At 43.2% G+C, this 14,185-nt stretch overlaps 1 protein-coding gene across 3 annotated transcripts; it reads right to left on the minus strand.

The window, feature by feature from the left end:
- Nucleotides 1-2,815: 2,815 nt before the first annotated feature.
- On the minus strand, nucleotides 2,816-13,132 carry isoc1 (isochorismatase domain containing 1). Of its 3 annotated transcripts, XM_067258758.1 has the most exons (6): nucleotides 13,115-13,132; nucleotides 12,540-12,878; nucleotides 11,349-11,468; nucleotides 4,679-4,882; nucleotides 4,147-4,263; nucleotides 2,816-3,963 (listed from the first exon to the last, which is right to left on the minus strand). In XM_067258758.1, the coding sequence occupies exons 2-6, from the start codon at nucleotides 12,801-12,803 to the stop codon at nucleotides 3,817-3,819; spliced, it is 852 nt and encodes a 283-aa protein (XP_067114859.1). In that variant the 5' UTR covers nucleotides 12,804-12,878; nucleotides 13,115-13,132; the 3' UTR covers nucleotides 2,816-3,816. The 3 variants fall into 3 exon arrangements, with proteins under 3 accessions (XP_067114859.1, XP_067114858.1, XP_067114860.1); XM_067258757.1 differs by lacking the exon at nucleotides 13,115-13,132 and having other exon boundaries at nucleotides 12,540-12,948; XM_067258759.1 differs by lacking the exon at nucleotides 13,115-13,132 and having other exon boundaries at nucleotides 12,526-12,824.
- Between the last annotated feature and the right edge of the window lie 1,053 nt (nucleotides 13,133-14,185).

The following is a 14,185-nucleotide window of genomic DNA, read 5'->3' on the forward strand; positions in this document are numbered from 1 at the left end:
TTTTAAGTTTTTCCCTTCCCGTGATATTTTCAGGCATGTAGCCTACTCATTGCATTCATTCATTAATAAAGAACCCCCTTTGAAGATTATTCTACGACGTTACCGGCAGTAGAAGATGGAATCGCGATTCACACAGTACCATCTGCTAACTGAAAATATGCCCCCCAAAACGTAAATAAGCTTGACATTTATTTAGTGGAAAATCGCTCATTCATAAAAAGCTCACTGGTAGCGATCATTGTCAGTAACAACGCAAAATGCGATATAGCCCTGTGTGGAGAAGCTGCCCCGGTAAATTGTACTACTACGGTACAGTACTAGTAGACTACTGCTGTGTTCGTCTTGGTAGCGATTGCGTTGGTTGAATTGGATTTAACGTTCCGTTGTACGGTTTAGGCTGAAATTAATTATTTTCATGAACAGATTGGCAACGTTTAGGCTGTGGCAATGAAGTTCAGGTTAGTAGTTAGATAGACTTTTGATTAAGTAAGGGGAGTGCCGAACATGTTCTGTCGCCGTTTGACTTCCTACAGCTGTGTAGATGTTTTTGTAGTGTCTCGCGTAGGCTACAGCATTGCAGTGAGCAACACTGGTTTGAAACCACAGGTAATGATAATTTCACCCACAAATCGTTTACTTGTAATGTAATGTCATAATAACTCCTACAACGAAAATGTATTTGTGAGGAATGTTTATTTTAAAGATTGAAAACAGATGCATCATAGACCACTGTAGTATGTGTTGCCCGGGCAACAGAGGCTAATGTCATGATGCTAATGCTTCAGTGAAATAGTAGACTACCGTTTCCAAAAGTAGATGTGGGCCTACTTCCTTAATAATATCAGCTAATATTGTACATTACATTTCATAATTGTGTTTCACATCACAAAGTAAAATGAGTAAATAGTTATCACCCTGGCCTCTTTGCTTGTGGCGTTCCTGCAGCTGCCTTGCAGTAAAGCTATAGTTAGCCTAGCTATCCCCCAAGTTAACAGATGTGAAACGAATGTTCTGCTACAGGTAGTCACGCGTGTTTTCGTGACGTAGTGACGTTAGTAACGTCAGTGACTGTGGCTAGCAAATTAGCCACCGTTAGCTTCACTTTTCACCACAAAAACACAATTTCTACTTGAACCATGCAACGGAACGTAAATAAAAATACAACCAACGCAATCGCTACCAAGACGAACCTTTTGACACCGCCGTTGTGTATGTAGTCCAAATATTGACTGATCCTTAGGGGGGCGAAAATAAATAAATAAATATATATGTGAGAGAACAAAGGTTGTGCTCTCGCCGAAGGCTTGAGCACACCCAATAATAATAATAATATATATGTGAGAGAACAAAGGTTGTGCCCTTGCCGAAGGCAAAGCACACCCAATTCTCTGTCATCTCTGAAATACTTGTTCAACCTCTACTTCAGGGGTCCCCAAACTGGCCAGCCCACACATTTGGACCGGCCCTCGGAACAAATCCAGAGACATATTTTGAAAATGTAATTTTAAATAGGACTATATGTTTTAATCATATCTGTATTTTATAATGAAGGTTGGCTTTCAAACCAAAATTTCCCTTAGTTATTAACTATAATTATTAACGTAAACAAATTATTTGTTAGATTCACCCACCAACAGAATGGTACATTCAACATAACGTTCCATCGTGAACAAGCAGGTGCACGTGAGGTACTCATTCCGGCTCATGTAATTTTGTGTTATAGACCAACCCGGCCCCACATAAAAGTGAACTGAATTGCGATTAGACACAGTGATATTATAATAGTATATACATTTAATAATGACATAAAAAAATATATAACATACAACTGTATGCCGTCGTCGTCATCTGCCACTTGTTCGGGGGTCGGGTCGTGGGGGCAGCAACCTAAGCAGGGAGGCCCAGACTTCCCTCTCCCCGGCCACTTCCACCAGCTCTTCCTGGGGGACCCCGAGGCGTTCCCAGGCCAGCCGAGAGACATAGTCCCTCCAGTGTGTCCTGGATCTTCCCCGGGGCCACTTCCCAGTGGGACGTGCCCAGAACACCTCACCAGGGAGGCGTCCAGGAGGCATCCTTATCAGATGCCCGAGCCACCTCAACTGGCCCCTCTCGATGCGGTGGAGCAGCGGTTCTACTCTGAGCCCCACCCGGATGACTAAGCTTCTCACCCTTAACAAAATTGCAAAGTGCAAATGTAAAACAAATCTTTTTTGTGGCATTTAGTCCAGTGCTTCTGTGGCTTTCAGTGGTTGTTTAATGTCTTTAATGTGTCTTGTCCATATATTAAAGCAATAATGATAAATTCTAAATAATAAATACTATATATGGCCACATATTTAAATACGAAGATTAAGACGTTTCAGTCCTCCTCATATTTTAAAGCAATAATGATAACAAATGAAAAATTCTAAATAATACATTTTGTATATAGCCACATTAAAATAAGAAAATTAAGACATCGTATTTGGAGGACAATTATCGTGCATCTGGCAACACTGAGAAGGCGGTCGACCAATGACAGTTCTCTCTACAGTCAGAGCTCGCGCAAGAAGGTGGAACGTAAGGGAGATACCCTTTACAAAACTTGTAAGGTGATCAGGTGGCTGAGCGGTTAGGGAATCGGACTAGTAATCAGAAGGTTGCCAGTTCGATTCCCGGCCGTGCCAAATGACGAACCAGCAACCTTCGGATTCCTGGCTCAATTCCCTAACCGCTCAGCCACCTGAGCGGCTAAACACACAGGGGGCAATCACCCGTGAAAAAACAGGAACCCCCTATTATGTAATGCATGTGAACATTTATTAATACAATCAGGTACAAAACAAGTGTCTTTATTAAGCAACACCTATATTACAAAGTCTAAATTGTCACAACAGAAATGGTACCTTGAGGAGCTACTATACAATCAGTTTGGGCAGTAATCATTTACAGGCACATGCTACTATTGTAGTCCTCCAAACAGTATATAATCTGATAACAGGAGACAAGCTCAGTTGACAGGGAGGCATTTACAGATGCATGTATACACACACATACTATCAAAGCCATCCTCAAGTACACACTATCACACAGTTTGAGTCACAGAAAAATACACACATGCAAAATAATATTTGCCCTTTTTGACCTCAAATAATTGATTGGGCAGGTGATGTGTTGGTATAATTGCCAATATGCAAAAACAGTACACTTGAATACATAAGGACACAGACCAATCCAATGACAAATAAGACCCATTACGCTTTCTCAATTCTATGCCATTCAATCCTTTAAAAGAGCATGTTGAGACGTACTAAATATCAGGTCATGGTTATGACCTTTTTGTGAGGTTTTTGAAGTTAACCCAAATCTTAATCTACGGTGGCAATAGAAAGATAACAATGGTACATGAAGTGCAATACCCAAAATGGCTTTCAACAAATGTTGTCAGGAAGGGGTGAAGGATGATATATTTTATATTTTACACCAACACCCTAAAAACGACAAAAAACGCCACTAGACTCACTTTCTGAAAGACATAACCTCAGAGCATTACCTTGGTAGTGTAATACTATTGTACCACATGCAAACTCAGTTCTTGTAGAGGTCTTCCAGTGTGTATGCAGTAAAATGCTTCAGATTTTCCCAACATTACAATATCAATTTCAGTGCTTGCTCTAAGTAGAGCTGTCCCTAACAACAAAATGTATACATTTCCCCGTATTCCTAACCTTAACATTTAGGTCAATATTATTTAATATTTATCTAACCATGGATTCCAGACCCTGGTGTGCGAAATAAATGTCTGCAGAAACCAATGTGGCCTTTGGATGTAACATTCTATACTTTGGAGAGCAGTCCAGATTCAGGGGCAGTGGCTTTGATGATATTCTGTACCTCCTTGAATTTGGGGTGTTCCTTGTCAGCAACCAGCTGCAGCAGAACCGATTCGCTGGTAGTGATGATGATGCCGGTCCGCGCCAATCTCTGAGATGGTGAGGACAGGAGAGTGGGAGGTTAAGGGAGTTAAAGTCAAAGAAGACATTCATTAATTAGGTTTAGGTAAATGGGTAACACCCTATCAACACCCAAATCAAAGGTTAACACAGACAGTCAATTAACAGAGACTGATTCAACACCACACTATATTAAGAGTATTGACATACTAACCTCCAGGGCAAACATTCTGTCCATCATACTGCGAGAAGAGGTGGAGTCGGCCACAATGTGTACCTCATAGCCCCGTCCTATCAGGTCAAGAGCAGTCTGCTGGATGCATACATGGGTCTGGGGTACAGAGAACTACTAATCAAATTTGGAAGCTCCTAGGGTGCATCATCATGATTGTAAAAACATTTTCTGTATGCATTTTACTTGTAGGGCAAGACAATAACCAAATTATACAATGACAATAGTGGGGGTTCAACTTCTTCTCCAGGGTGTGTATCGACCCCCCCCTCATTTCTGTCTCTACATGGTCGGGTGACACCCCCCCCCCCCCAAAGCTGTAAACCTAGGGGAAACACGGCCCTCGTAATTCGAACCCTGACAATACCACTAGGCATCAGCAACACCTAAACACTAATAAGACTCAAAAGCAGAAAGGACAAGAGAAAACAAAATAATAATATTTTAATATTAATAATAATAAAAATACGTTGTGATTTCAATGGAAAAAGCAAAAAAAACTAAAATAAAGTACCTCAACTCCAAACAGCACCACACTTCGGACCCCTGGCAGCTCAGTAAGAGTGGCCTCCACCTCCGGAAGCACCATGGAGAACTTGGTTTTGGGAAAGACCAGCCTGGCACCAGTCAGGTCCAGCTCCTGTACCGTGCTACCCAGACCTTTAGGGTACTGCTCTGACACAATAATAGGGATGCCCAGAATCCGGGCTCCCTGGAGCTGAGGACAAAAATAGAAAGGGAAAGACAGAGATGAGGTACATAGGGTCTGACAGGTCAAGGGACTAACTCTTTATGAGGACTGTTTTTTTCAATATATCAATGTGACATTTTTGTCACAGACACAATATACAAACCAGACAATGACCACCATTGACCATGACCAGATATCCCCTGACGTTTAAACCACTGTAAGAGTGTTCCAATAACTTTTTTTCTGAATAGTGTCAAACTTATAGTAGGACAGGTTACTTTCAGAGCACCTGTAAGTAGACGTAAGAGGTTTAATGTGAAGCTTCTTGTTCACTTTTGTATTGAATCACACTAAGCAGAAGACACCAAAAACATACAATACACCAAACTGCTATTTTTTATCAGGTCATCCCCCACCACCGAGACATTTAAGTCTCGTCTTAAAACATATTTTTATTCTTTGGCTTTCGAGTCAGTTTAGGGTCACTCGTTGTTACAAACCCTCCCCAGATGTGAGCCAGTTGCCTAGGGCGGGGAGAGGATGCAACGCTGCAACCCCAATAGGTAACCAGGAAACGAGACCAGGTGACAGGGAACACTGGACACAGGGATATACGGTTAGGTCCATAAGTATTTGGACATTGACACAATTTTCATCATTTTGGCTCTGTATACCACCACAATGGATTTGAAATGAAACAATCAAGATATGCTTTAAGTGCAGACTTTCAGCTTTAATTTCAGGGTATTTACATCCAAATCAGGTGAACGGTGTAGGAATTACAATAAATTTTATATGTGGCCCCCCCCTTTTTAAGGGACCAAAAGTAATTGGACAATTGGTTGCTCAGCTGTTCCATGGCCAGGTGTATGTTATTCCCTCATAAAGGGAGTTCGTTATTTCATTGACAAGGAGCAGATAAAAGGTTCATTTCAAGTATGGTATTTGTGTTTGGAATCTGTTGCTGTCAACTCTCAATATGAAGTCCAAAGAGCTGTCACCATCGTTAGGCTGAAAAATCAAAACAAACCTATCAGAGAGATAGCAAAAACATTAGGTGTGGCCAAATCAACTGTTTGGTACATTCTTAAAAAGAAAGAACGCACTGGTAAGCTCAGCAACACCAAAAGACCCGGAAGACCACGGAAAACAACTGTGGTGGATGACAGAAGAATTCTTTCCCTGGTGAAAAAAACCCCCTTCACAACAGTTGGCCAGATCAAGAACACTCCAGGAGGTAGGCGTATCTGTGTCAAAGTCAACAATTAAGAGAAGACTTCACCAGAGTAAATACAGAGGGTTCACCACAAGATCTAAACCATTGGTGAGTCTCAAAAACAGGAAGACCAGATTAGAGTTTGCCAAAAAACATCTAAAAGAGCCTGTACAGTTCTGGAACAACATCCTATGGACAGATGAGACCAAGATCAACTTGTACCAGAATGATGGGAAGAGAAGAGTATGGAGAAGGGAAGGAACTGCTCATGATCCAAAGCATACCACCTCATCAGTGAAGCATGGTGGAGGTAGTGTTATGGCGTGGGCATGTACGGCTGCCAATGGAACTGGTTCCCTTGTATTTATCGATGATGTGACTGCTGACAAAAGCAGTAGGATGAATTCTGAAGTGTTTCGGGCAATATTATCTGCTCAGATTCAGCCAAATGCTTCAGAACTCATAGGACGGCGCTTCACAGTGCAGATGGACAATGACCCGAAGCATACTGCCCATCGACACTGTATGACTATGTTTAGCCTGTGTTCTGCTCCTCTCTCTCACCAATCGTCTCTGGAGGAGGGGATCCCTCTCTGAATTGCTCCTCCCAAGGTTTCTTCAATTTTTTGCTCCTGTTGAGAGTTTTTTGGGAGTTTTTCCTTGTCTTCCTTGAGGGTTTTGATTGGTTGAGGGGCAGTTCTATGGGCATATGTGAAGCCCTCTGTGACATGCTTGTGTGTAAAAAGGGCTATACAAATAAATTTGATTTGATACTGCGAAAGCAACCAAAGAGTTCTCCTGTAGGAGAACAGCTCCAGCACCCAACGAAGAGGCATCCACCTCGAGCTTAAAGGGTGTCCTGAAGTCAGGACCAGAGAGGACAGGTGCACTACATAACAAGGCTTTGACGACGTTGTAGGCAGCCTGGCACTCTGCCGACCACACGAACGCAACCTTAGGACTAAGTAAGTCTGTCAACGGAGCAGCAACCGAGGAGAAGTTCCGGCAAAACATACGGTAGTACCCAGCCATGCCTAGGAACCGACGCAACTCCTTACTGGTCGTTGGCATAGGATACGCCATGATCGCGGACACTTTAGCTGCGATAGGGCTTACCTGGCCTCTCCCAACCTGCTTGCCCAGATACGTGACGATAGCCTTACCAAATTCACATTTGGCCAAATTAACTGTAAGCGAGGCAGCGGCCAACCGTTCAAACACAGTCCTCAACGCCTGCATATGTTCTGGCCAGGTAGCCGAGTGGATGACTACGTCGTCCAGATAAGCGCAACAGCTGGGGATATCACCCAGCACCAGATTGACCAAGCGCTGGAACGTTGCTGCAGTATTGCGCATACCAAAGGGCATTACTGTGTATTGACAAAAACTGTCAGTGGTTACAAAGGCTGAAATAATGGAGGCACGAGGGGTAAGAGGTACTTGCCAGTAACCCTTCAGCAAGTCTAACTTTGACACATAGGCGGCCCCTCCAACAGTATCCACACAGTCCTCCATACGGGGTAACGGGAACGAATCCGGCACAGTAACGGCATTTACCCTCCTGTAGTCGGTACAAAACCTAAACGTGCCATCGCGTTTAGGGATCAAGAGACATGGGGAACTCCAGGGACTGGTACTGGGGGTGGCTAACTCGTTTTTAATAAGATACGTCACCTCATCTTTCAGAATTCATGTCATGTTCACCCGGTAGGGATGTTGGCTGACGGGGGCAGCCTCACCGACATCGACGTCGTGCTCCAGCACCGTAGTACGGCCTGGCACATCCCCGAACAGCGAAGGGAACGCCCGAATAACGGCGGTTACCTCGGCGCTCTTCCCCTGGTCCAAATGCTCCAAAAGGGACACAAGGGAATTCAGCATCTCCGTGTTACACAAGCGAGTCTTCGTCCCTCACGGAACTGACCACACAGATCGGACCCAAAGCAACAGTCGGTACGGCCGAGATTAAAGGCGTATCCGCGTCTACAGCGGATCCAGCCGATCCTGGGGTGTAGTTCCTGGCCTGATACCTTTTTAACATGTTAATGTGACACATTCGAGACTGCCGCTTCGGTCAGGAGTGTCGATCAGATAGTTCGTGGCGGTACACTTTTCCCTAACGATGTACGGGCCAGAGAAACGTGCTGACAAAGAAGACCCAGGGATAGGCAGTAAGACTAACACCTGGTCACCTGGTTGGAACAAGTGTGACACCGCCTTCCTGTCATAACGCTCCTTGATGCCCGTCTGAATAGCGGCGATCGCGTCCCTTGCCAGGGCACAGCCCTTGCTTAGCCGCTCACGGATGCGACTAGGGTTGCAAAGGGGCGTAAAGTTTCCGGTAAATTTCCAGAAAGTTTCCGGAAAGTTTCCACGAGAGTTTTGGCTCAGGAATTAAAAAATAAATAAAAATGTGCCAAAGTTTTTTTGCAAAAGCATTTAACAGGGAACTTCAATGTAGTTGAGAACAAGGCTATGCACGCCTAGCTCAGCTGGACCCTGAATGCAGCTGGTTGGGAACATTGTCTGCCAGAAACATAAACCTAAACGTAAAACGTTCTGTTGTTTTTGAACGTCTTTGTCATCAGTGTTGCGTCTGAACATTTCATCCCTATGCCTGGCAAGTGTGAGAGCGCCGAATTGCGTAGAGGCCAAGAGCGGTATTGCAGACAGAGATTTCAATTATAGCTCGCAACATATTGAAAGACATTTTTGGAGCTGTGAGCTTATTTTTTTTTACTATGAACTGAACTAGTTCATGTAGAAAGTGAACTTTCCCAACACTGTCATTACCTAGCATATTGATTACTTGACTGCTTGATTACTCGGCGTGACTGAGCGTGCGTAACTACGCACGCCGGAAAAGCTTCAGGGAACTCTCCAGCCAGTTCATCAGACGAAGAGGAGTCGGGGGAATCCAACACCACAGGCAACACCCTACCACCCGCAGTATCATTCAATGCCTTTCACGGGTAGCTCGGGTTGTATACCTACACGAAACACGCCACTCACCAGTTCGGAGGTCACATGCACTTTGTGCAGAGGCACTGGCACACAACCCATTTCTATGCCCTGTAACAGTACCTGAGACCCACAATATGACTGAACAGACCAGGGCAAAACGTCCAAGAGCAGGGACTGTGAGGCACCTGTATCCCGTAGGATAGTGACTGGTCGCCTATCCTCGGCTTTAACAGTCAAAGATACGAAGCCCTTAAATATGAATGGAACGTAGCTAGGATCCACATTCTGGGGACAGTCAGGGGGTGCTCCTGTCACACTTCCAGGCACTCCCCTCACCAGCCCAATCCCTTTAGGGGGTTTCGGGGCCTGTGAGGCTGAAGGTTTACGCCGTAGGACAGGGCACATGCATATCAAATGGCCTGGCTGATGGCAGGGACTCCCTCGAGCCCGGAGGTGCATCGGATGGACGGCTATGGGGTGAGACGGGAGGTGAGGCAACGGTCTTTCCTTCTAAACGCGGAGACATAAAGACTGTCTAGTGCGTCAGTACAAACTCGTCAGCTAATACTGCGGCTTGGGACAGAACATCCACCTTTTGTTCGTTGAGATAGACCGTCAACCGGTCGGGAAGACTGTTTTTTAATTCTTCCATCAATATTAACTCCCGCAAGGACACACGGTCCGTAGCCTTGCTTGCCGCACAACATTTGTCGAAGAGAGACTCCTTCTCCCGTGCAAACTCCACAAACGTACGGTTGGGGGTCCTAAACCTTTGCCTATAAGCCTCGGGTACCAATTCGTAGGCACAGAGTACCGTGGCTTTCACTACCTCATACTGTGAACCCTCTGCTATCGAGAGGGCAGAGATGACCTCCTGGGCTTTCCCAGTCAACCTGCATTGAAGCAAAAGAGACCACACCTCCTCTGGCCAACGCAAAGCCGCAGTCACCCGCTCGAACGCCCCGAAGTACGCGTCCACCTCAGACTCTCTGAAAGGCGGTACCAGCGCAATGTTTCTGCTAACATCAAAAGACGCAAATGGGTGGTGGAGGTCATGGGGATTAGAGGAACGGAACCCTGGGGGAATAACAGGAGTGTGGGCAGCCTCCAACTCCAACTGTCGGATTTTTACTTCCGCCTCCAATTCCATCTTGCGCACCTCTAATCGAAAGTTGCTGTCAACCTCCTAACATAATTCTTCAGTCTCACGTAAAAGGCAATACAAATTATTGTTTTACTGTCACAGCACATCAATGATGATTAGGTTGGAAAGGTAGTATAAAGTGAAGGAATTGAGGATTTTCTTCATAACGTGCAAGATTTCTGGAACCGAGTGCTGGTTTTATTGAAGTTATTGAAGTTTTGTACAAAATTCAGATTCTCAAGCCACAATTAGGATTAAATAAACAGTAACCTTAAAGCACCTATAAGATCTTGGTGTTATCACACAGTACAATTTACATTTTTCCCTTCAACAAACAGTTCACTGTGGAAACAAATGCTTATATTTTTCATCTCTAGAAATGCCATGAGGTACACTGAGGAGCCAAAACATTATGACCACTCACAGAGGAATCATATAAAAGTGATCATCTCCAAACAAGGGCAATTGACTGAGTCTAGCTAGATTAGATGGTAAGTGAACAATCAATTATTGAAGTCATAATATTGAATTCAAGAAAGGCTAAAGACGCACTTGTTCCGGGAGTACAACGGTACTTAGGAAGGATTTGCTGGACCTGATGTTAGTTTCCTCCAGGAAAATAATGACTCTTGAGGGCCTTGTTTCTCTTGTTGGTTAGTTGTAGCTGATTTAACTTCATGTACTCGCTTTGAATTATATTATTGTTGCTTGCTTTCCTACAGGTACACTCTTGGACTTTTGAGGTTCATGTTGTTTAATTGTAACTTGTTTAACTACATGCTCTTATGTTTATTCCCATTGGCACTTCTTTGCTTTTCACAATGTATGCTTCATGTTTTGGCTACCCACAATGCTTTTGGGGCTATCTTGTTGTTTATGATCATTGACCTATGCACTTTTGTAAAGCTCTCTCTTGGAAGTCGCTTTGGATAAAAGCGTCTGCTAAATGAATAAATGTAAATGTAAGAAAAATGGGCAGGAGTAAACTTGGCAACTTTGGCAAGGGACAAATCGTTATGGGAGTGTCCATGATGGCCCCTCCAACTTGAGCTTTATATAAATATAAAACTTTTCCTATAATAATAATAATAATAATAGCAGTAATACAATAAATATTAAATGCCCCAATCCACTGCCCTATAAATGAAAGGAAAATAGAAAAATCATACCAGCCTCTGTCCCACACTGATGATGTCACCAAAGTACTTGATAGCTGGCCGGAATCTTTCTTGCATGTCGCAGCAAAAGAATGCTGTGGTGCCAGGGGATAGGTTGCCCAACATCGTCACCTGAATAAACCCAAAGACAGTTAATTATGTAAACATAAATAGACTCAGTACACATTTTTTCTATACATTTTAATTTTTTTTATTTAGTCCAGACAGTAGTCCAGAAAGTTGTTTGGTTGGAACAAAATTGATGGGTCTATGGATTATGGCTGACCGCCAAGAATAAAAAGAGTCAGCAGCATTTTCATAATCTTTATCCTTATCCAGCTCAATCCTCTGTCAGACATTCCTGATAATCTCCATTCAAAATCTTAATTCCAATGTTTTTCAATTTATCTAACATATCTGTAATATTCCACATCATGGTATAGCATTTGTGGGTCATTATAGAGTATGATAATGTTTATCAATTGCCCCAAAATACGTACTGAAAATGAATATTCTCAGACACAGAACTACATTGGTATTTCTACCAATATGGGGCTTTGGTTTCATCCAAAGGTCACTATGACCTGCTGGGTTATCAGCTATCAGGACCAATGTGTCTACCAATCACTCTACAACAGAGGGCTCAGCTGGTGATACCGTATGCACACAAGCGTTTTTACTGGAACTACTGAAACAGGACACATTTTCCTGAGAATCAGACTCAGAGCCCCTTTCGATCCATACACACACCTTTTTACAGGTTTTATAGTTTGACTCACACCATTTTAAGACAATGTAGGCTACTGTCTTTAGTGGGTAGGCCAACAACATCAGCGGGTAGTGATTGCAAGTGTGTGCTAAATTTGTAGTCTAAAGAACAAGTGCACAAGAAGGGATCATTAATAGTTTGAACGTTAATAGTATTTTAAGTCATCAAACACTGCAAGAGATTTACGAAAGTTTATTTGAAAGATTTAATTTTAGCATTGTGCCAGTGCCATTTAGTCATTGTTAGTCTTTTTGCTGAAGGCTAAGCATTTTAACTTCGCAACTAGTGTATACCACGTCCACGAGCGTCCTCTAGATGCAACAATATTACTCGATGAACTGATAATAAATTATAGTTTATATATAGCCTAATAGTTCACTTCAGTGTCATCAAATAACTCCAAACAATTAAAACACCCACCGCTCTTGGCTCACCTCTGTTTGCAGCGGCACTAGGCGAAGTTTGCATTTCTCAGTCACCCCAAATCCTTTCGGCAAATCAATGTACTGTGCCCATTCGTCTGAATACAGTTGAATTATAAATTTACTGTGGACGTCGATCTGAGGTCCATATAATGACAAAAACTTCTGAATAAGCAATTCATATCCATATCCGACGGGTACAGAGGACGGCCTCGAAAACAGAGAAAATGAAAATAAAACATGGACATGATTGTTGTTGGTGTGACCATCCGCCATGATGGTTTGCTATGTTCTTCCGTTTAACAGCCTACTACAGAAATGAAGCAGAAATGACACGCCTGTTAATGTAGCCTACAGGGGAAAGGGACATTTTCCATTTTAGTTTCGTAGCATAATCTCTGTTTACAGTGTGACGTACAGTTTGGCTGTTATACAGCAAATGTTTACTCCTCGACAGGTCTGCAAACGCCTTTGTAAACCGAGATTTGTTAAAACGTTTGTTAACCGAGACCGTAGGTCGACCTGGGGGGTGTTCCATCAACGTGGATTAAGGAAAAGCTAGACTTATCTCGCCAAGTCTCACTTACTTTAGCGAGAGTTCCGTTCCATTAAGGTGGCTTATTTTAGTTCTAGCTACGTAACCAAGGTAACTTATACTTCGGAACTAGCCTGGGCCCCGTTCGTCGTAAGGGTTGAAGCTAAGTTAATCAATTGTCCCTTTAGCCCGTTAACATTAGCGAGATGAGTGAGAAAAGCAAATATCGGTTCGTCAACGGCTGATCCGCATCCAAATCATGTGGTTAATTTCAATCAGGCTAAACTTATCAGGGAAATTGCACGTGCACGTCCTACTTCAAAAGGCAGGAAAGGTCTATCACCAAAACCGTGATTTTCTAACGGTATGATGGCGGAAAAGACCAAAGAGAGAGCGGTGATAGGCTATTCTCGCCATCCGAGCAAACTATTATAATGAGTCTTTAGACAATAAGCATATTATCATGGCTAAATCAAACACCGCTGCCAGAGCAAGACAAGCAGCATGGGGAAAAATTGCCGATAAGCTAAATGCGAAAGTTTTGGGGAAATGTATAGGCTCATCTTAAGTGCCTCATTACCCCCAATTTATCAGATCACATTTCTTTAATTGTGCCTGCTGGTATAAGCTTAATGGAAATTAATCATCGAATGAGATCTTGCTAGCGAAAATAATGATCTCAACTCTTTCAGAATAAGTAGGCTAGATAAAAACAAGGCCAAAGAGTATCTAATTGATACGAATTCATAGACAATTATGAGGATATATGTAGGCTACTGCGCTTATATCATGTACTATATATGTGTATATGCATGTAGGCATATGTGTAAATCCCTCTTTGATGTCATTGACTGGGACATGGCCAGGGATGAATTGATTCATCAGCTGGTTAAGCGCCAAGTGCCATGTTATTTTCTGGGGGTGTGGCAAGCTTATCCAGCTACACTTACGTTAGCCTGCTCTGGAGAAGGTTAGTGCTAATTGATTTGTTACTATGGTGATTTATCGAAAGTTGCTTCCACGAACCAAAAAGAGGGGCGTTTTTTAAAATCTTAGCCTGAAAATTAGCTCGCTAAACCGCTTAGCGAGCTACGACGAATACCCCCCAGATCCGTGTCAGGCT

Source organism: Osmerus mordax, chromosome 20, assembly GCF_038355195.1.
Source record: "Osmerus mordax isolate fOsmMor3 chromosome 20, fOsmMor3.pri, whole genome shotgun sequence".
Lineage (NCBI taxonomy): Eukaryota > Metazoa > Chordata > Actinopteri > Osmeriformes > Osmeridae > Osmerus > Osmerus mordax.

Coding starts and splice junctions, on each gene's coding strand:
- isoc1 (XM_067258758.1), bottom strand. CDS start 12,803: ATGGCGGATGGTCACACCAACAACAATCATGTCCATGTTTTATTTTCA. Junction 11,469..12,539: donor TAGTGCCGCTGCAAACAGAG/GTGAGCCAAGAG, acceptor GGGTTTATTCAG/GTGACGATGTTGGGCAACCT. Junction 4,264..4,678: donor TGGTGCTGTTTGGAGTTGAG/GTACTTTATTTT, acceptor TCTGTACCCCAG/ACCCATGTATGCATCCAGCA.